Source organism: Sphaerodactylus townsendi, linkage group LG10, assembly GCF_021028975.2.
Source record: "Sphaerodactylus townsendi isolate TG3544 linkage group LG10, MPM_Stown_v2.3, whole genome shotgun sequence".
NCBI classification, from domain to species: Eukaryota; Metazoa; Chordata; class Lepidosauria; order Squamata; family Sphaerodactylidae; genus Sphaerodactylus; species Sphaerodactylus townsendi.
Genome location: NC_059434.1, coordinates 75833531 through 75854921, shown reverse-complemented (window position 1 = coordinate 75854921; position 21391 = coordinate 75833531). Strand labels below are relative to the sequence as shown.

Genomic DNA, 21391 nt, shown 5'->3' with positions numbered 1-21391 from the left:
CCAGGTCTTACGCGCAATGCTAATAATCGGTTTCTCCAGCAGCCCAGGCTAGCCAAGATTGGGGGGCGGGGGGACCTCTGTTTGCACGTGCCCACAGGGAGGGCTCTGAGTGCCACCTTTGGCACCCGTGCCATAGGTTCGCCACCACTGGTTTATATTCTTCTGCATGTGGATTTTCAAGAGCTCTTCAGTGATAGGGCAGGATAGAAATATTAAAGAAAGAGAGAGAGAGAGAGAGAGAGAGAGAGAGAGAGAGAGAGAGTCATCATTGGTGTTGTTATCAGTCGTGTTGCAGCACCGCCCTGCCCTCCATGCTTTTTTTAAAAAAAACAGTCTTAAAATATCAATAGAGGGTCATAGTGTTGCAGTGATAGGTTAAGCAGGTTCTCTGAATTCCCAGCTTTCATTTTTTTAAAGTCTTTAGCACCTGGTGTAGTGACGAAGGGTGGTGGATTCTAATCTGGAGAACCAGATAAGATTTGATTCCCCACTCTTCCACGTGATCGGCGGACTCTTATCTGGTGAGCTGAATTTGTTTCCCCACTCCTACACCTGAAGCCTCATCTCTAGGTGTTGAGAAATGGTGCAGGCACCATTTGTTTGTGGCTGCATATAAGTGGATTGTTCTGTAACACCCACAGTGTGAGGGTGCCTTGATTTGTTTGCTATATATTAAAATTTGCATGTCCAATGAGTATTATGGCTCACTGGGTTCAGTGTGTTTTTCTATGGTCTATTAGTAGAACAACCATCTGTCTTCGCTTTTTTAAACTCTGTGTATTTTTTCAAATTATTCAACATTCTTTCAGTTCTTCACCGACGCTTGGTAGGAAATTGTATTATTTATTAGAACAAAGAAATTGGTGCAGAAGCTAGTAGCATACAACAAAAAAAAAATGTAAAGAGCAGGCTGGTGCATTCTTTCTAACGCATCCTGAGAACGCATCCTGCAGCTGCAATTCCGTTCCCAGCTACAGTTCCCAGAAGACTGCATTTTGAGACTGAGTAGTGCAGTAATTCTGTGGCAGGTAGAGTGGGGTATAAATTAAACAAATAAATAAAATGCTGGAGGCAAGCAACTGAGAATGGTTGCTTGTGAGGTTTCCAGGGGCACGTGGCTGACCTCTACTGGAGTCAGAGCATTGGGTTAGCTCAGGGGTCTGCAACCTGCGGCTCTCCAAATGTTCATGGACTACAAATCCCATCAGCCCCTGCCAGCATGGCCAATGGGAATTGTAGTCCATGAACTATCTAATGAGCCACAGGTTGCAACGAACCCTGAACCTCGCTCCCTTGAAAAATAAACTTGTATCTGGAAAGTTTAAGGACCTCAAATGTTGCAGAGATGTGGAAAAGGCAGAGCTTTTGGTATAACTGCTTGAGAAGAAGTGAGCAACGTTATTTAGCCCAGCCCCACCCTGTCTTTGCATTTCAGTGTCAGGGAGATGCCTATACCTTTGACACGAAGGATGCGTAAATGCAGCATCTTGCTTAGCTTTACAAACTATTTACCAATCTCGAACAGTGGTTTGGAACCATTTTGTAAAGGCATTGGAAAAGGAGTGGGTAGGCTGGCAATTCTGAGAACCCGGTTGTGTGTTTGGGATTGCAGACGATACCACAAGAGTGCCTCTGGGGACCGAAGGGGGCTACATCAATGCTAGCTTCATCCAGATGCAAGTGGGGAGTAAAGAATATGTTTACATCGCGTGCCAAGGACCGCTCCCTACAACTGTGGCGGACTTCTGGCAAATGGCCTGGGAACAGAACTGCACAGTCGTGGCCATGATGACCCGAGTGTTCGAAGTCGGCTACCGAGGGATGCAAATGCCAGCGTTATTGGCCCGACGAGCAGGGCAAGAGACCACAATGGTCAACGACAGACTCCGGCTTGCCCTTGTGAGGATGCAACAGCTCAAAGGCTTTGTAATAAGAGTCATGGAGCTAGAAGATATTCACGTAAGTGAGCGTGGCTTCCTGAGGCACATAATGGTTTTGTGGGCAGTGGGAACAGAAGGGGAACTGTGTTGCTATTCTGGTTTCCAAGACAGCCGGGATTCCTGAACCCAGGTTTGTGTGAAACCCTGGTTAAACTATGGTCATTTTGTACAGTGTGCCACAGCGAAGTCACGGATTCTAATTCCACATTTGCACTTGAGCGGCTTGGAGAGAGCAGGGGGGTGTTCCCTTTGAGCAGAAAGGGGGCAGGGAAATGAGATGACCACTGACATGAGAAGAGGTGGGGCATAGCCTGAACAATCCATAATAAGACGTAACTGCCCCATATAGGCCATTTGAGTTTTTCTAAGCTTATGTTGATAGGGCACGATAACATCTTGCAGTGGCAACAGTCTGGGAAGGGGGACAACATTGGTTGGAGGTCGTGTACCATCCATAACTCCAATTGTGTACAGTGACTTATAAAATCAAGCCACTTTTCAAATCTCTGACTTATATACAACCAGCTTCCTTTTCAGGCCAAAAATCTGTCCTCCCTCCCCAGTACACTTTTAGGGAAAAAATGTAGCCTGGTGCAGTAAATCCCTGAGGTCCCGTCCCGTTATGGGCGGCATACCCTCCCCACCACAACCAAAACAGCATTATTTTGCACTGGGGTTGGGGATCAGTGCATGTAGCCCCGGGGAAAGGAGGAGGTGTGGTGGCGTATATGTGACTAAGTGCCGCGTAGCCTGGGATAAAGTTTGATCCCATATGTCCCCTGATGCATTACCCTGGGGATTTTACCACCATCTGCTTAGCTGCTGCTCTTTTCAGCAGATCTGATGCTGACTCTTTCTGTGTCTGTTTAAAACCTTAGACAGGTGAACTCCGGCATGTGACCCATTTGAACTTTACTGCCTGGCCGACTACTTCGACACGCCTCAATGCCAGACGATTTGCTCACTTTTATATCCTACATGAGGCACGTTCACAAATCAGGACCAATCATCACTCACTGCAGTGCAGGCATTGGACGATCAGGGACCCTCATTTGCATTGACGTGGTCTTGGGACTCATCAGCCAAGATCTAGAGGTGAGAGAAATTTCTGGGGTGGCTCTAGTTATGGGCATTTGAGCTGGCTTTTCAGTGCGTGGCTCCACGTTTATTCAGTTTGCTGTTTAATTCAGAATTTGTTATCAAATGATAAATATGGATCTGTATTGTCGAAGGCTTTCACGGCTGGAATCACTGGGGTGCTGTCTAGTTTCTGGGCTGTATGGCCGTGTTCTAACAGCATTCTCTCCCAGGTATTTCATACCATCTGGCTGGCATCTATCAGATCCTCTGAAGATGCCTACCACCACAGATACCAGGCGAAAGCGTCAGAGAATGCTGCTAGAGTTTCACGACCGCTTTCAGCCGAGTAGACAGCACCCCAATATGGATCTGGCCTTTTCTGTTATCGAACAGCCTCTGGCAGGCGGCAAGTAAGTCTTGCCTATTGGCCGTACTTTTCACTTTCTGCAACTTTTCACACCAGACTGGGACGGGGAGCAGCTGTTGTGGGTAATCAGCCAATCTGTTTGAGCCCAGAACAGCACATCAGGCAGCCAACCCAGGACCAGATCCTCAGATCTCCACAGAACAGCATAAAAGTGACAGGATGAAGGGGTGGATGTGAAGACGTGTGCAGCAGAGGAACGCTTGATCCTTCCCCAGTGTGCTGCCTTTCTCTACTGTCGTCTCCCCTCAGCTATTTGTCCTGCATGATTGCAATGCCTCGGCAAAAATAAAGGCATGTTTATACAGAAAATGTGCTGGATGAGAAAGGGCTGAGCCTCCTCCTCCCCACCCCCGTGCCCTTCTCAGGTGCAGATGGTCCTCTCACCTCACTACAGTGTTTGGAAAAGACCTAGGACTGCTGCCATGTAGTTCCAACTATTTGATGCTCTTCGCATTGGTACCATGCCTTTTTTCCATAATGTTTCAGCGGATGCCTCTGTCACTGATATTCTCTCTGTGCTTTTTTCGTAGTTTGACATACGGACGCCAGTAAGCGCTCATGCATACAGAGACGCAGATGAATTTTCAAACTGAGGTATGTGTACGGCAGTGCCAGTTGAATGGAATTTTCCAAATCCCAGCCATTATGTTCCTTTGTTTGGATTTTTTTTTTCCTGCAAACTTACATATAATTTCCTTTGTTCCCAGGACCAATATATTTTCTGCTATCAAGTTATTCTCTATGTCCTGACACGTCTTCAAGTAGAAGAACAGCAGAGAAACAACTGAATTGGGAAACCAAGTATGCTTTTTTTAAAAGAGGCAGGCAGGTTGGACAGAGAAAGGAGGTTCCTGAATAATTCAGGCACGTCTACACTACACAGTAAAACTGATTTCCCGTTTGTTCTGTCTCCCATGACGGATTTTTAACCAGGGATTCTCAGCAAACCACAAGTTTGCACAAATCCTTGGGCGAAGCCATGACAGCTAAACTGGTATAAAGCTAACACGCATTTGTGATGCAGATGTGCCTTGAGTGCATTCTTGCCAATATAGTCCCAGTTGCTGTTGTGCACCAAGTACCCTTTTACTCCTTCCCCTGCATGATGCTGGCAGGGGATGATGGGAACTGTAGTCCATAACATCTGGAGGGCCGCGAGTTTGACACCTATGGTCCAGAGCCTTGCACCCCCTTGAAAAGCACTGCAGTTGTTTTGACACCATGGCTGTTTCCGCATGGGTGAAAAACGGTGGAATTAGTATGAAAGCTTGATTGTGAAAACAATTACTAAGCGGCTTTTACACCGTTTTACAATACTGGATTTTCACCGCGGCTCGTTTGGCCCCCCAATGGAGATCAGCTACCATGATAAATGACTGACCTTGTTAAACAGCTTTCTATTTTTACAAGAAGTATTAATGTCTCCTACAATTTTATTTTTCCTCCCTAGCTATTTTATAGTATATTCTCATGCCGGGTGTGGGGGGGGCGAGGGGGGGGAGAAATACAAACAGTATTTTATCGCGGTGGACTTTCTTACAGGGACATTTGTATTAGCCTATTTTTAAATTTTTGTTAATAGAAAAGCTGTCTTTTTCCAGCATTTTTTAAACTACCGTAGAGCTTTTTATAGAAAAATACTTGAAATCAGTATTTAAGCTTTACATCATATTAGTATAGGGAAAAGTAGCAACCATTGAACTGTAAGTATCCCATGTTATATTGTTTACTTTATAGAGACTTGTGTATATATTTATATACTTTTACAAAAAAAAGGTGACTTATCAGGTGTCTGAGTGTATAACTACTAAGACACCACCACAATGTAAATAAAAGTACACTTTTAAAATATGAAGAGTGGCAATCTTGTTTTTCTGTCTGTTTCATATATTCTGTTTTCTTCCTGATCTAAGGACCCTTTTTATTTGCCTTCTGCTCAGCAATATCTGAATTCTGTAGCAACTCAGATGATGTGGTTGAATCAGACAATTCCATTTTTGCACATGATCATAACTGTAAAAATAATTTCCTGTCCCTGCTGTGAATCTTTCATGATTCAGAAATGGTCAGAAAGGGATGCAATCACATTGTTTCCTCTGTAGAATCTGTGGCTCATTCCGCACATGCAGAATAATGCACTTTCAAACTGCTTTCAGTGCTCTTTGAAGCTGTGCGGAATAGCAAAATCCACTTGCAAACAGTTGTGAAAATGGTTTGAAAACGCATTATTTTGTGTGTGCAGAAAGGGCCTGTGTCATTTTTCTTCTTCGTAAGTTAGGTTGTGGATTCAAATTGGATGTGAATTAATGGCAAAACAAAGGACATCCAGGTAGTCAAATACAGAAGCAGACTGAAGAAAAGAAAAGGGTTGTCAGAATGAAATGAAAATGGCTGTATTTAAGTAGCACTAATTGGCATTGTGAAATCAGTTCAGAAACGCGTCGTTTTTAGGAAGTGACTTGATACATGACTCAGACCATTTCCACACAAAGCATTTAAAAAGTTTTGGAAACTTTTTTAAAAGAATGTTTTTTTGTAGGTTTTGTCCACGTAGTCCAGAAAAATAAAGCATTTCTGTTAAAAACAGTTCTTTAAAAAAAACCACCAGACATATCTTCGAAGCTACAGAGACTGGAAATCTGTGCATCCTTGCCGATTGAGACATCTTATTTATGTAGCATCAAATCTATGTCACATTTAAAAAAAATTAAAAGGAAAAATGGCATGTTCACATAATCAGGAAGCAAAAATGAATTTATCCATGGACAGCAATGACAGAAGTGGCAAGCAGCCGCAATACCAGGTGAGAAATTGTCAGTAGGAAACTTCAGCAAATAGTGGTCAGCACAAGCAGAAAACATTTTGGAAGCGTTTTGGGAATAAAAATAGCTAGTTTGCTGAATCGAAATGAAAAGGTTTGAGGCAGAAATAAAATGTTTCCAAAACATTTGGGGGGGAAACCATGCGAAACTCCTGGAGGAAATATTTTATTTTCTTGCCTTACAACATTTTATGATGAAAGGGCTCAGACATACACCTTTGTTCGGGCTCATCCTACTCTCTGTGACTTGGAACAGGTCCGTGTGTGTGTGTGTGTGTGTGTGTAAAGTGCCATCAAGTTATGACCAATTTATGGTGATCCCAGCAAGGGGCTTTTAAGGCAAGTGAGAAGCAGAGGTGTTTTGCCATGGCCTTCTGCTGCTGAGCCTCCCTTCCAAGTACCAATTCTGTTTATTTTCTGAGATTTGATGAGTGCCCTATACTATGCTGCCTAACAATACACAACTGTCTCTGTGGTGAGGCAGCAAATACCATCACGACATCAGGTTAACTGTCCACAGAAGGCTAGACCTTAACAGGGACTACTCATGTTTATTACATCTTTTGTGCCTTGGGGATGAGTTCATAGAATTCATTCAAAGGAAGTCATTTCATGCACCTCTGTTTGTTGAAACTGGCCAGTTTTGGAACTGTTTTCCATCCTGGAACGTACAGGGCCATCCTCTTCCTTTTCAAAACCCGCATTGAGCTTGCTGCCAAAAACGTCCAGTGTTTGAATGTGGGGTTCCGGGGCTTTCTCTTCTTCTCTTTTCGCCAGATATTTCTTGTAAATCTGGTACGCTGTATGCAATACAAGCACATAGCAGGTCATGAGGGTCCCTCAGGGTCATTTTCTTATGCTGCAAGCTGTTGAATAGCTCTGGGCAAGCCGTCTAACATCTAAAGCAGATTTGGGACCCACCAAGACGAGCCCAATCCAAAGGCTTCCGCATGAGACTTGCCAGTGGCTTGGAATTCCCTCAGTCTCAGTGCAGGAGAGGAAGCAGGTGGCTAATTTATCTCCCAGTGGTCTGCTTTGCCTGGCCAGCAGACAATATTCTGGATCACAAGTTGTGCCTCCCTGGTGTATTTGTGCGCACACCATCAAATCGCAACCAACTGACGGAAGACCCCATGATCACGGGATTCTCAAGGCAAGAGATGATCAGAGGTGATTTGCCTCCCTCTGCCTACCCTGTTTCCCCTAATATAAGACATCCCTGAAAAATAAGACATAGTAGAGGTTTTGCTGAAGTGCGAAATATAAGGCATCCCCTGAAAGTAAGACGTAGCAAAGTTTTTGTTTGGAAGCATGCCCGATGAACAGAACACAGAAAAATAAGACATCCCCTGAAAATAAGACATAGCACATCTTTGGGAGCAAAAATTAATATAAGACACTGTCTTATATTTGGGGAAACACGGTAGCACCCCAGGTCTTCCTTGGTCTCCCAAGTTCTGGCCTTGGCCAACCCTGTTTAGCTTCCAAGCTGGTGTTGTTACTAAGGGAGCATTGAGACATCACTTTGAAAAGACGTGTAGATAGTTCTAGTTTACTGCCACACTTGCACACTCTCCTAAACCCAGTTAGCATGGTAGAAAATGGGCTTAAATTTTTTTTGTAATAAATAGAAATAGTTAAGTACAATATACAAATGCAAGTGCCCAAGTTCTATCCCCCACACACACACCCTTCCCTGCCAACAAATCAGAATTCTAAACTGGGGTTTAATCCAGATTTGGAATCGTGAGGGGAGAGAGGAAGGGGACTCAGTCTTGGACCCCCTGGTAAATCTCCACTGATTGAAGGAATTCCTGTCAGGGGAACACACTTCCTCACACTCCCTTCCCAACTGCTGCACCAAATTATCCCTGAATAGCGAAGAACGTCTTGGAGATCTTCAGTAGGGGAAGGGGAATTGGCAAAAACAAAACACTCAAACAGTCTAAATGCAGAAAGAGCTGCAGTCGGTTCTGATTCTCCATGATTTCTTATATACAAGTTGTTACATTCTCATTTTAAAAATGTGCACTTTAATATGTGATACCCGAAGAAGCTCTTAGAGAGCAGCAGTGGTGTAGGAGGTTAAGAGCTCATGTATCTAATCTGGAGGAACCGGGTTTGATTCCCAGCTCTGCCGCCTGAGCTGTGGAGGCTTATCTGGAGAATTCAGATTAGCCTGTACACTCCCAACACACACCAGCTGGGTGACCTTGGGCTAGTCACAGCTTCTCGGAGCTCTCTCAGCCCCACCTACCTCACAGGGTGTTTGTTGTGAGGGTGGAAGGGCAAGGAGATTGTAAGCCCCTTGTAAGCCCCTGCAGGAGAGAAAGGGGGGATATAAATCCAAACTCTTCTTCTTAGTTTAATGACGAGTCCCAGATAAAGAAAGGCCTAATCGAACCATAATGCTGGCTGGGTAAGGTTGGAAAATATTTGGAGATTTGCTGTGTGGAGCTTGATGAGGAGGGAGTTTGGGTAGGGGAGAGATTTCAGCGGCCTCTAATGCCATAAAGTCCACCTTCCAGGGCAGCCATTTCCCCCAAGGGAACGGCCGCCTAGAGGTCAATTGGAATCCCAGAGGTCAATTGGAATCCCTCCACCCATCACCAGGAGGTTGGCAACCAAATAGCTGGGGCAGTAGCCCTCCTCTGTGGGGGTTCTCACTTGTAGAACATCTCTTTTCTACTACGCAAAGCAGCCCGGTGTAAAGGAGATGCCCACCCCAGGGGACAGTCCCCTTACCTTGCCAACATCACATTTAAATCAATCCTAAGAGAGCTTTTAACATAAAACTTAGGCTCATTTCGCACATGCAGAATAATGCACTTTCAAACTGCTTTCAGCGCTCTTTGAAGCTGTGCAGAATTGCAAACAGTTGTGAAAGTGGTTTGAAAACGCATTATTTTGCGTGTGCAGAAGGGGCCTCAGAAGAAGAAAAAATGTGTGGACTCCAGCAGATGAGTAACAGTTTCTCATTAGGCAGTATGCTGCAAATTATCCTTTCTGATCACCCATGGCTACCTTTGTTCCTGGTCTAGTTTTCCCACCTCCTGAAAACATATGTTTGAATGGAATGACCTACTGGCAATTATGAGTAATCCACTCAGCATCTGAAAGGCAGCGTAGAACGTCGGAAGAGTGACTACCTGAGCAAAATGTTGAGAGCTCAAAGATAAACGGAGCATGCCACCGAACAACGCTAAGTTCTGTGTCCCCGTCTCCAAAGCAATTGTTCGACACCTGGAAACAACATTTTATGATGCATTAAAGGCAGTGGTGGGATCCAAAAAGTTTAGTAACAGGTTCCCATGGTGGTGGGATTCAAACTGTGGCGTAGCGCCAGTGGGGCTGGGCGGGGCATGACGGGGGCGTGGCCGGGCATTCCGGGGCGGGGCATTCCTGGGCCGGGCTGTGGCAAGGACGCAGTCGCTGTGCCGGTCCTTGGGCAGGAATCGAATGCACACAGGCGCAGGCTGCCACGCACGCTGGGGCACCTCCTGCTTGACTGCTTCAAGGTCTGCGCGCTACTGCTGAGGAGCAGAGGAGGGGCGTAACTAAGGCAAAAATCACGTGGCAAAATCACCAATTAGTAACCCCCTCTCAGCACACACAAATAATTAGTAACCTACTCTCGGGAACCTGTGAGAACCTGCTGGATCCCACCTCTGATTAAAGGTTTATTTCAACTGGCACTCTGTTCAGGTGTAAAAAAAAAAAAAAGACCGACTGCCTAAAATTCTCAAATTGAATTTTGGGAAGCAACGGCAGGTTCTCATCTGCTCTCAGTGGCTGCTAGATCTCATGCACACACATCTTGTTTTCTTATGCTTGTCACAGAAGACAAGGGGAGATACTGTTTTCCTTGGTTCTGCCAGGTTCTGCCACTTTCCATCTTCCACCAGATGCCACCACCTTCTTCTTTTTGCCTTTTGGCAATTTGAAAGGGCGACAACTAAAGGAAAAAAGTGTGTATCCGTCCAAGCATCACTGATGAAAGGACTGTTTTGAAACACGGAAGTTATCCAGAAATTCACTCTGCTGCCATTTATTGTATGTTTTGCCGTAAATTACCTCTGTTGCCTATTATTGATTTTGGTTATTGGTATAGTATTACAAGTCATACTTATGAATTATTATTGGATGTCAAAAACTATTATTTATGATTATTTGCAAATGAACCGGAGATACATATATCACAGCATATAACCTTTGCAAGTGATAGTAATATATTTGGGTGCTGTGTGGTTTCCGGGCTGCATGGCCGTGTTCTAGCGGCATTCTCTCCTGACGTTTCGCCTGCATCTGTGGCTGGCATCTTCAGAGGATAGTCAGGAAAACAATAAAGTAGAACTCAGTCTGTGAATTAGCAAGACAGAGAGCCCTCATTTTCATGTTACTCCTAACCATTTAGTCTCAACACGTGTTATCCTTTTCATTTTCTTTTTGCACCACATCCTTCTTGGCATTAATGAGTACCACACATTTCCCAGATACCTTGGCCAAGTCTGGCAGGTGAAAACAGCCAACAGAAAGCCGCCTGCACACCCAGTGAATGATAAAACTGCAGCAGCCGTCACGGTAGAGTGGTCCAAATCCCAAGAACCTTGGAACGATATGTCAATTACTGTTATAACCGCAAGGATAGTCATTCCCAAAATGCTTCCACCCTAATGCAAAGAAGAAAGAGAAGATGCAGCAGCAGCTAGGTGGGCCATGCCCTCTACTGACATATTTTATTCAATTTTAAAACAATTTGGTCAGTCTAACTCTACAACGAAAGCAATTCCAGGTAAATGCATAAGACCACCGACCCTTGGAGCTCCTGTACAAACCTTCAAGAACTACCTGCTTTATATTGCTTAGAACAGTGATGGCGAACCTTTTCGAGACCGAGTGCCCAAATTGCAACCCAAAACCCACTTATAAATTGCAAAGTGCCAACATGGCTCCAAGGCGCATGTTACTCGGGAGTAAGCTTGGTGAAGCAATTGTGCAATGCTTCGAATGGGTGAATCACGACCCTAGGAGGGTTTACTCAGAAGCAAACCGCATTGCCAGCAACCAAGCTTACTCCCAGGTAAAGGATTGCGCTTTCATTCTTTGCATGAAAATCAGTGGGGTTTAACAGCGCTTAACAGGGTTACCTACACTGCTTTCCCAAAACTAGGTCTTAGGTTTAATGCTAATAATCAAGCCCAGCGGCCCAGGCCAGCCTAGATGTGGGGGAGGGGGCACTCTGAGGAGAGAGGGCTCTGAGTGCCACCTCTGTGTGGGAGAGGGCTCTGAGTGCCACCTCTGGCACCCGTGCCATAGGTTCACCACCACTGGCTTAGAATAATGAATGTATTAGATAGATGGGGGGAAGTCCCCAAAGACTTTCAACAGCACTTTTCTGCCTTTTCTGCCTTACACACCTTAATATACTCTCTTCTTAATACTGTATCTCTTACCAAGCTGTTCCACCAGACTTTTGGGGAAGCTGGCCACTGAGTCCACCCCTCCCTGTTGCCCTATGTGTCATCGGCTTATCTGAAAATCATCCACCTAATTTATTTATCAATTATGGAAGGTTAATGCTGCTCCTGTTTTTATTGTATTTATGTTTGAGCCCTTCGGGGATAGGGCGGTATTCTAAATTTAATTGATGATGATGATGATGATGATGATGATGATGATGATGATGATGATGATGATGATGATGATGATGATGATGATGATGATGATAATAATAATTCAGGATTATTCTATTGTTTTAGTTGCAATGTACTGTGTCTGGTTGCTTGTAAACCGCCCTGAGCCCTTCGGTGGTAGGGCGGTCTAATAAATTGAATTATTGTTTATTATTATTATTATTATTATTATTATTATTATTATTATTATTATTATTTGCTTTCCCAAAACTAGGTCTTAGGTTTAATGCTAATAATCAAGCCCAGGGGCCCAGGCCAGCCTAGATGTGTGGGGGGGGGGGGGCACTCTGAGGAGAGATGATGATGATGATGATGATGATGATGATGATGATGATGATGATGATGATGATGATGATGATGATGATGATGATGATGATAATGATAATGATGATGATAATAAAATTACTCACTATCTTTGAAATTTCACTTGTTAAACTAATTATTGTAATTATTATGGAAATCTATGGAATAAACATATTATACCCAAAAAAAGGAATAACACCATTTATAATACATACAACAAAGTCAAGTAAAATTTAAAAAAAAGAACTGCCTACTTCAGTGGATTTATTAGCTCTCTAAGTGCAGGTTTACATTGGGTTCAGATTTGTAACCTGGTGGAGTATGTCAAGATAAACAGACAAACTGCCAAACTCATTATTATTTTTAAATTATTCTTATTTTGTCAAATGTATATCCCGCCCTATCCCCAAGGGGCTTAGCCACTGATATTTGTTTACCCATTTTAACATGATGCTAGGGTACCCTATGTTTTCACCGGCCTCACATTTATTTTCATATCTCTTGGCAAGGGATTATATTAGAAGCTAAAGAAAAAGAATTGATTGCAGATCACACAAAAAAAAGTTACATTGTACTCTCCCAACTTTTCTGTTCGGTCTTTTCTTTCCCTGTTCAGTACAGCTGCTGTCCTGCATAGTTTGTACTCATGGCTTCTATGATTTGCAGCAAAACCTTTTCTGTGGTGTAAATGGTGCTCTCCTTTCTCTTACTGGTAGCAAGTAGTTTGGAGGAGGTATAAAAGGGGCTCTCACACCTACCAAACTTTAGTAATTTCTCCCCTTACCAAAACATTTACTGTCATTGTCTCAACTGGCACCTAGCAATTTGTTAAACAAAGAAAATATTAGACTGTAAGCTCATGTTTTAAAGCAGGGGTGTCCAACGCTGGCCCTTCAGATGTTCATAGAGTACAATTCCCATGGGCTGATGGGAATCGTCCATGAACATCTGGAGGGCCAGCGTTGGACACCCCCGCTTTAATGCTTAAACCACCCTGAATCCATGGGCAGAAAAGCAGTACATAAATAAAGCCTGTAAATAAATCTGTGCAGGGGTGGTTGTAGTTTTGCTAATCAACATTTCCTTTGCCCCATTTCAAATAACAGGAATTAGCTTTGATATTTACCTTGGCAATGATTTTGGAATGCTTGGGCCATCTATAATTTACAAAAGTCCCACAGGCCACAGGTATGATTAAGATGAGAAGACTTGTTCCTAGAAAGGGGAAGGGGGCAAAGCTTAAATTACATGTGAGTCAGACCTCGGTCAACTGGGGTTCATCCAATTCACATCAAAATCAGACTGGATAATGCAGCTTTTTGATATCATTCTCACTCGTGCACTCAGTGCACACGGCTGTCTCCTCCTGTGGTCACTCTACCTGGTAGCTTATATAACTAGTATCTAAGTTATTTACTGGCACTCCCGTTTTGTTTGCTTTTTTTGTCCTTAGTGGTCTCTTTTCCTTTTGTGTCATGTGTAGTATAACATAGATCGGTGATCCCCAAGTCGGGGCCCATGAGTGCAGTGGAGCCCTCTGATGTGTTTCCTGGTGCAACCATTTGCTTCTTGCCAAAAGTGCCTTTTCCCTAAAGCAAAAAGCCAACCTTGACCTTCCTCTCCTCGTTGGAACAGGAGAAGTGCTGGATTTACCTTTAGGCTTGGCAGGCCGAAGCCTAGGGTCTCAAAATCTAGGGGGCCTCTGGCACTGTTATAGGTGTATGCATTTTATTAATGATTTTTTTTTACAATCACTGTGGCACTTGACAATAACATCTGGTGTCCTTCAGAGGAGGAATTGTGAATTGCAGAATTTTAAACACCCGTCATCATCCTCGGCTTTAGCCAATTTTGTTTAAAACACTCTTCTATCTTCCTCTAGTCGTGAAGGTGGAGGATTGGGAGGGGCCACACAATTGGAATAGCTTAGGCCCTCTCTTCATCTAAATCTGGCACTGAGTAGGAGGTACTCCAAGAAGCATAAGTTTTGTATCTTCAGGGAACTCCATTAAGTAACAACTGCCCTCTTATAGGAGGACACTTGGCTTAGAACATTTTGCAATTGTGCCTTCCATGGCAGCCATTTTGTGAATAGTCCCAACTTCTGTGGTAGCCTTTCTGTGGTGCTTCCAGCTGCCCTTTCTCAACTAAAATGCTCACAGGTTCAACAGGAGGAGATCCCTGATGTAGACAATATTTTGAAATTGTCAGCTACCTGTAGTGTGGCAGTAAGCGAGGAGGTGGTACCTAAATATATCCTGAAGGAACATCTTATCAGTCCACTGATTCAAATCCCCCTCCCACATGTGCCAGGTTTTAGAGCAAGGATACCTATGATCTGGTATGGAATTTCAACACCATCTTCAAGTTCCCAGGAATATGAATAGATGTAGAGGCAAAGTGGCATCATTCCCAGTGCAGCTGCAGTAGAACATGCTGTCATAGTGATGCTGGAAATAAGTGACATTAGAGATGACTGAGAATTAGGGTTTTTTAATACAAGTCAACAATGGAATCACCCACAATCACTTCCTAAAGAGCAATGGTTGACCTTTTCTCTCTTCCTGCCTTTTGTATCATGGCTGACTGATAAATTTCCTCCACAGACATAAGCGTCCATGTAGGTGAGAAATGCACCAGTTCCACATATGGTTCATCACAGATGACAAATGCATGACGTCTGCTTCGCTGCATTTAACTGGATTGCAATATCAGTTCAAGGGTCTCTCAGTTCCAGCATGGACTCACCAGCTGTATCCTGCCTGATGCCTCTAGGTCTGTGGTGGCGAACCTTTGGCACTCCAGATGTTATGTACTACAATTCCCATCAGCCCTTCCAGCATGGCCAATTGGCTGATGGGAATTGTAGTCCATAACATCTGGAGTACCAAAGGTTCGCCACCACTGCTCTAGGTAGCTAAAAGACCAAAGTTTACAGTCCTCCCCTGTTCTTTGACCTCAGTACCCATAGTTCCAAGGGGGTACCCTACACAGCTGCAGGAAGTCCCATTCATATCAAACTTCCACTAGGTGATGAATCTGAGACAACAGCATTCAGTTGTGAAGAAATGCATACAAGATTTCCCCATTTTTCCCAGAGATTAACGTACTGTGCCAAGTATCAAACTGTATTTCATGACACAATGTGGAATCTCTATTTATGCCCATCAGTTAAAAAAAATCCTTCCAATGCTGCAATAACATACAACTGTCTGCAACACACTGTGTATCATAACCATGTACTGTGGAATCTGGCATATTGTTCAAGCTCACCACTTCCCTGAACGAAGAGGAATTCTAAGAACAGCTCAGGCCTCTTCCGCACACGCAAAATAATGCGTTTTCAAACCACTTTCACAACTGTTTGCAAGTGGGTTTTGCCATTCCGCACAGCTTCAAAGAGCACTGAAAGCAGTTTGAAAGTGCATTATTCTGCATGTGCGGAATGAGCCTCAGTTTAGTTTCCTTTGGTGGAGAGCACTTTGTAATGTTTGCTTTAGAAATGTACAAGCAGAACAAAAAGGCATCTATAGAAGGCAGAAAATTCCCCGCCAGAGCAACTTGGAAAGCATTCTTCCCCATGGCTTCATCCTTGGTTTTCTCTGTCTCCAGCCGGAAACTCTCAGATCTGCCTTCCTCAATGCCAAATCTCTTCTCTCCTTTTCCATCTCATACTCAAACACCTCTGGTCTGCCTCCGCAAACCTAAAAAATAGTCACCGACCACATTAGTAACCTGGGGCACTTTTGCACATGCAGAATAATGCACTTCCAATCCACTTTCACAATTGTTTGCAAGGGTATTTTGCTATTTCGCACAGTAAAATCCAGCTGCAAAGTGCATTGAAAGTGGATCGAAAGTGCATTATTCTGCATGTGTGAAAGTGCCCCTGTTCAACCTTCCTACCCAATTTATCAAGAGGGTTTTGCCCATCCACACTGGATGGTGTAGGACTGTTGATGCTATTCCAACCCAAATATATATAATCATAAACCAGGTCTGAAAATAGAAGGGAGGACAATAAGGAAAACAGTGCAGTGCAGTGCAGTGCAGTGCAGTGCAGTGCAGTGCAGTGCAGTGCAGTGCAGTTGACTGCAAATTAATCTGGGTTCTCAATAATAAGTGCTCAACAGAATTTGATTAAAAGCTGAACAGCTGTCATGGAAGCAGCAAGGGCTTGTTTAAACCATTATTTCTACCTGATCAGGCTCCCCAAGGCAGTGAACATGAAAACACTGGAACTATTAAAAACAACGTTTAAAACAATAGTATAAATCACTAGGATGTTGTGGGTTTTCCTGCTAGTATGGCCATGTTCCAGTAGCATTTTCTCCTGACGTTTCACCTGCAAGAAGGGGAACTAGTTAAGACTGCCTGAAAATGATGGCTGAATCCAATCTTATGTCTGCTTATAAAGACAACGACATAGAGTGCAGGTGCTATGGCTGTCCTACCTGAGATTCATGTCTCCATCGACCCAGTAAGTAAAAAGATTGGACAGCGATCCTCCAGGAGAACAGCCAAGAATAAGGATGGCCACCTTCTGAACTGTCGTTGGGACAAGGCTAATGGCCAGGATATAGGCCACCAGAGGCAATAGCCCAAATTGGGAAATCATCCCCACAGTGATCCCCCAAGGTCTCTTGATATTGTCCCACAACTTCTTCACCTCAGTGGTGCAACCCAAGGAGAACACCACCAAAACCATCACAAGCATCACCATAACTGACGCAACCAGTTGGTAAATGGGGCTTTCTTTCAGTTGCCAGTCGCTTGTTCCATTGGATGAGGCCAAGGAGCTGCTGGAGTTGTTCACCATCCTCTTTCTCTTCTGTGCTTCTCTTCAGATCTGCTCTGGAATTGACAGTGTCCTACATGACAGTAGTCCATCCCATCAGGTTAGCAATGCTGGAAATCCTTAATCACTAACACAACACAGATTTGCATAATGGAAAGGAGTGGAATGGCGGTTGCTATGGGTGTCTTCAGCAATCTTTACTAGAGGGATTAGGCAATCATGATTTGGGAATCATCATTGGAAGATGTGAGTCTGTGGGAGGGGCTTAGCAAATTTGTTTGATACCAGTTTATTTTTCAGGTTTCCCCCCAGTATTTTTCCCAGTTCCTTGTAATCACAAAAAGCACAAGAAGGGGAAATCTATGCAGTTGTTAGAAATACAACCCAGCTAATGAGATGATGGTACAAACCCTGAAGCATAAGAGAGGACAACTCCAAGTGGGGATCCCACGGTATTCCAATGTCACAATAAATGCATAGTTTCATAGAATCATATAGTTGGAAGAGACCACAAGGGTCATCCAGTCCAACCCCCTGCCATGCAGGAATACACAATCAAAGCACTCCTGACAGATGGTCATTCAGCCTCTGTTTAAAAACCTCTAAAGAAGGAGAGTCCACCGCACTCGGAGGCAGTGTATTCCACTGTCGAACAGCCCTTACTGACAAGAAGTTCTTCCTAATGTTTAAAGTGGAATCTCTATTCCTTGAATCCATTACTCTGTGCCCTAGGCCGTTTCCGCACGGCCTCCTTGCTTAACGCCGCCAAAGAGTGCGAGGCGTGGGGCGCAAGCCGTTAAGCATGCAAGCATGCGAGCGGGGCAGAGCCGGCGGGCGGCAGGCGGCTCCTCCCGCGGGCCGCCTGTTCCCCTCCTCCCTCCCACTTCACGGTGTCCTCCTGGAAATTAGCCTGCGGCGTCGCCAGCCCTGCCCTAAGCTGCCCTCCGACCCTGGAGGTGGGAGAGCAGTGTGGCGGACTCACCCGACGCCCGCAACGGCACGAGCCCGTGGTGGAAGGGAAGAGAACAGCCAGTGGCCGGTTGGCACAGCGCCATGGATCCCTCCCAACAACAACCCTTTAAAGGGTTGTTGTTTAGAAACGCCCTGGGGAGGAAGCGCATTCGAATTAAGCTGCCGTATAGCGTTGCAGCAGCGGCCTGTCTTGAACAGCGACCTGAGGCGGCGTTTTACCGCCCAGGCCGTGGATTAATGGCGTGGCGGAAACGGCCCTAGTCTCTGGAGTAGTAGAAAACAAGCTTGCTCCATCTTCAACATAGCATCTTTTCAAATATTTAAACATGGCTATCATACCACCCCTTAATCTCTTCTCCAGGCTAAACATACCCAGCTCCCTAAGCTACTCCTCATAGGGCATGGAATTCAGATCTTTTACCATTTTGGTCACCCTCCTCTGGACCCATTCCAGCTCGTCAATATCCTTCTTGAATTGTGGTGCCCAGAACTGAACACAATATTCCAAGTGAGGTCTGACCAATGCAGTATAGAGAGGTACTATTATGTCACTCAATCTAGACATTATACTCATATTGAAGCAGCACAGAATTGTATTGGCTTTCTCGGTTGCTGCATCACACTTCTGACCTATATACAGTTTGTGGCCTACTACGACTGCCAGATCCCTTTCCCATGTATTGTTGTCAAGCCAGGTGTCACCCATCTTATAGCTGCACATTTCACTTTTTGTGACTTGTTCTTGAGAAACCCATTTGACTTTTAGTTATCACAGGATACCCTTTTAAGTGCTTATAGATTATCTGTTTAATGATCTGCTCTAGAATCTTTCCTGGTATTGATGTCAGGCTGACTGAGCGGTAATTGTTTGGGTCTTCTTTTCTTCTCTTTTTGAAGATGGGGAAAACATTAGTCCTCCTCCAGTCTGTTGGGATTTTTCATGTTCTCCAAGAATTCTCAAAGATTGCTGCAAGTGGTTCTGAGATTACTTCTGACAGTCCTTTTAATACCCTGGAATGTAATTCATCAGGTCCTGGAGATTTGAATTCATTTAAAGTAACCAGGTTTTCCTGTACTACCTCTTTATTTATTCTGTGCTGAATTCCCCCTACTAAACCTTCTGTTCCTTTCCCCCTGGTTGAGCACTGTTTACCCTTTAGGAGAAGATCAAGGCAAAGACGTTGAGTAGTTCTGCCTCTTTCTCCATCCCGTTAGCATTTTGCCACCCCGAACAAGCTTTCTACCTGTGAATCCAGTCCTGCATTTGTTTGTGCAATCTGCTACTAAAAAATTGCATGAAGGAGAGCCATTTGTATTGTATTCTTTGATTTCATAACTTTTGGCCATGTTTTGTGATCAACTTCCAGGTTCTTCCTCCATGGGAAAGTCTGTGTTTCCTTAACAAGATAAAACTTCTCTGTAAAATGTCTGGGCAGATGTTGCTGGGGAAGGGAATGGTAAAGCTGTATTTAATTTATTACAAATAGCATATATCTCATGATATGTAGTTGCAGTGTTGTTATTACTCATTCATAATTTTTATAGCTTGTTTGCCTTTTCAGCATTTTCGTCCATGTGGACTCAAACAGCTGTCTTGGAAGCGAGGGAGGGAAATCAATCCCATCACCTAATTCTCTCCGAAACAGTTGCCCGTTTGATGATTTTGTAAATGGGGTCAGCGAGTGCAATGGCATAAGCTATACTATGTCTGACAAAAAGATGTTAGCAGATTGTATATTCCTCCACCACAGAACAACATGCAAGACCAATTGGCCATGCTGGAAGGGGCTGATGGGAATTGTAGTCCATAACATCTGGAGTGCCAAAGGTTCACCACCACAGTCCCAGTGCCTACCTAGCCCTGCTCCCCCATCCATTTGAACGTTTGATGATAGTCAATAAAGTAACCATAAACGCTCTTGTATCAAAGTACCATGTTCAACAATGCACAAAATAATGGTTTCGACAAAGGCAGCACATAAAAAATGAATGATAATTCTCATATTTGTTTGGGACTGTATTCTAAGAGCAGCAGTGGTTAAGAGCAGGTGCGCTCTAATCTGGAGAACTGGGTGTGATTCCCCACTCTGCCACTTGAGCTGTTGGAGCTTATCTAGGGAACTGGATTAGCCTGTGCGCTCCAACACACACCAGCTGGGTGACCTTGGGCAAGTCACAGCTCTTCGGAGCTCTCTTAGCCCCACCTACCTTACAGGGTGTTTGTTGGGGGGGGGGGAAGGGAAAAGATATTGCAAGCCCCTTTGAGTCTCCTTACAGGAGGGAAAGCAGGGGTATAAATCCAAACTCTTCTTCTTCTTCTGATGTGGAAGCATACAGTTTTCTCAACCACTGCACCTCCACTGACTGTACTAACATCTTTATCTGAGGCCCATTCCGCACATGCAGAATAATGCAGTGTTCTCAAGCTGCTTTCCAATGTCATGCTACCTTTGACCTGCTGTGCGGAATATCTCACTTGCAAACATCCTCCCCGCACCTTGTGAAAGTGGTTTGAAAATGCGACCTGGCCCTCCTAGGTAATGCGGAAGCACAGGGCCCTGAACAGAGTATAGACCAGGCGGTAGAACCTGCCCCCTGGGCCAGCTCTCAGATGTTGCAGGAACTGCAGATTCCACATCAGCCTCTATCAGCATGGCCAGTTGACAATGCTGCGGTACCCCTGGGACATGCTGATGAAACAACAGACTGTTTATCTGGAAGGAACCCTGGTTGAGAATCGCTGGACTGAGGGTTAGGGGGAAGAATTGTCTCCACATTTCATAATTTAGTTAGACACATTTCCATGCTTATAGGTTTCCCATTTCAAAAATATGCATATGAATGGAAAAGAATTTGTGGAGACAGCAAAAGATGATCAGCCGTCAGTTCAGCACTTCCTCCAACAAATTGCGCTTTTTGAGGAGGAACGTTGTTTTGTAAAGATATGGCAAATGTTCCCCCTGCTGTACTGAAAACTGGCGTTGCCATGTGGGATGGTCAAAGGCTGTGTGGGGCACAGTGCATTCCAACTCTGTATTTAATTATTAAAATGACGTGGCAGTTACACATGGTGATACTATGGCTGGAGAAATCCCCATTTCCCCACAGATGTAGTGAATGGCAGGTCTGGCCAGAATTATGTTGCTGGAAGATAAAAGATTAATACCACAATGAGTCTTTGCGGGGCATCCAGGGGACATATGGCGGCAGAGGTCGCCTTGCCAAAAACGAGTCACGTTTCAGGTCGAGCTCTATTTGCTGTGTGAGCTGGCGTTGAAAGTTCACCTTCTCCAGTCTTTGGCGGCCCAAAATCTTTTCAGACTCTAGTGCTGTCAAGTCGAAAACAAAAGGAGAATA

The 21391-nt window shown here is 44.4% G+C and overlaps 2 protein-coding genes across 2 annotated transcripts in view; one reads left to right on the top strand and one right to left on the bottom strand.

Annotated features, from left to right (window-relative positions):
• The window catches only part of PTPN13 (protein tyrosine phosphatase non-receptor type 13), a 187154-nt gene extending 181852 nt beyond the window's left edge, over positions 1-5302 (top strand). Inside the window, 6 exon segments of the mRNA XM_048509456.1 lie at positions 1613-1812; positions 1814-1861; positions 1864-1959; positions 2819-2878; positions 2880-3119; positions 4155-5302. Of these exon segments, the coding sequence (XP_048365413.1) occupies positions 1613-1812; positions 1814-1861; positions 1864-1959; positions 2819-2878; positions 2880-3119; positions 4155-4235 (725 nt within the window). The 3' untranslated portion in view covers positions 4236-5302.
• A 432-nt stretch (positions 5303-5734) lies between these two features.
• Positions 5735-17083, bottom strand: SLC10A6 (solute carrier family 10 member 6). The gene is made up of 7 exons (XM_048508757.1): positions 16719-17083; positions 14596-14714; positions 13391-13479; positions 10766-10938; positions 9354-9511; positions 6941-7068; positions 5735-5797 (listed from the first exon to the last, which is right to left on the bottom strand). The coding sequence occupies exons 1-7, from the start codon at positions 17081-17083 to the stop codon at positions 5735-5737; spliced, it is 1095 nt and encodes a 364-aa protein (XP_048364714.1).
• Positions 17084-21391: the final 4308 nt, after the last annotated feature.

Excerpts from the sequence above, each read along its gene's own strand:
- SLC10A6 (XM_048508757.1), bottom strand. The coding sequence starts at position 17,083 with ATGGTGAACAACTCCAGCAGCTCCTTGGCCTCATCCAATGGAACAAGC. Across the intron at positions 7,069-9,353 it reads TGGATTACTCATAATTGCCA|CGTACCAGATTTACAAGAAA; the intron begins GTAGGTCATTCC and ends TATTGCATACAG. Across the intron at positions 5,798-6,940 it reads AAAAGGAAGAGGATGGCCCT|TCTGCTTCTGTATTTGACTA; the intron begins GTACGTTCCAGG and ends TCTTTTCTTCAG.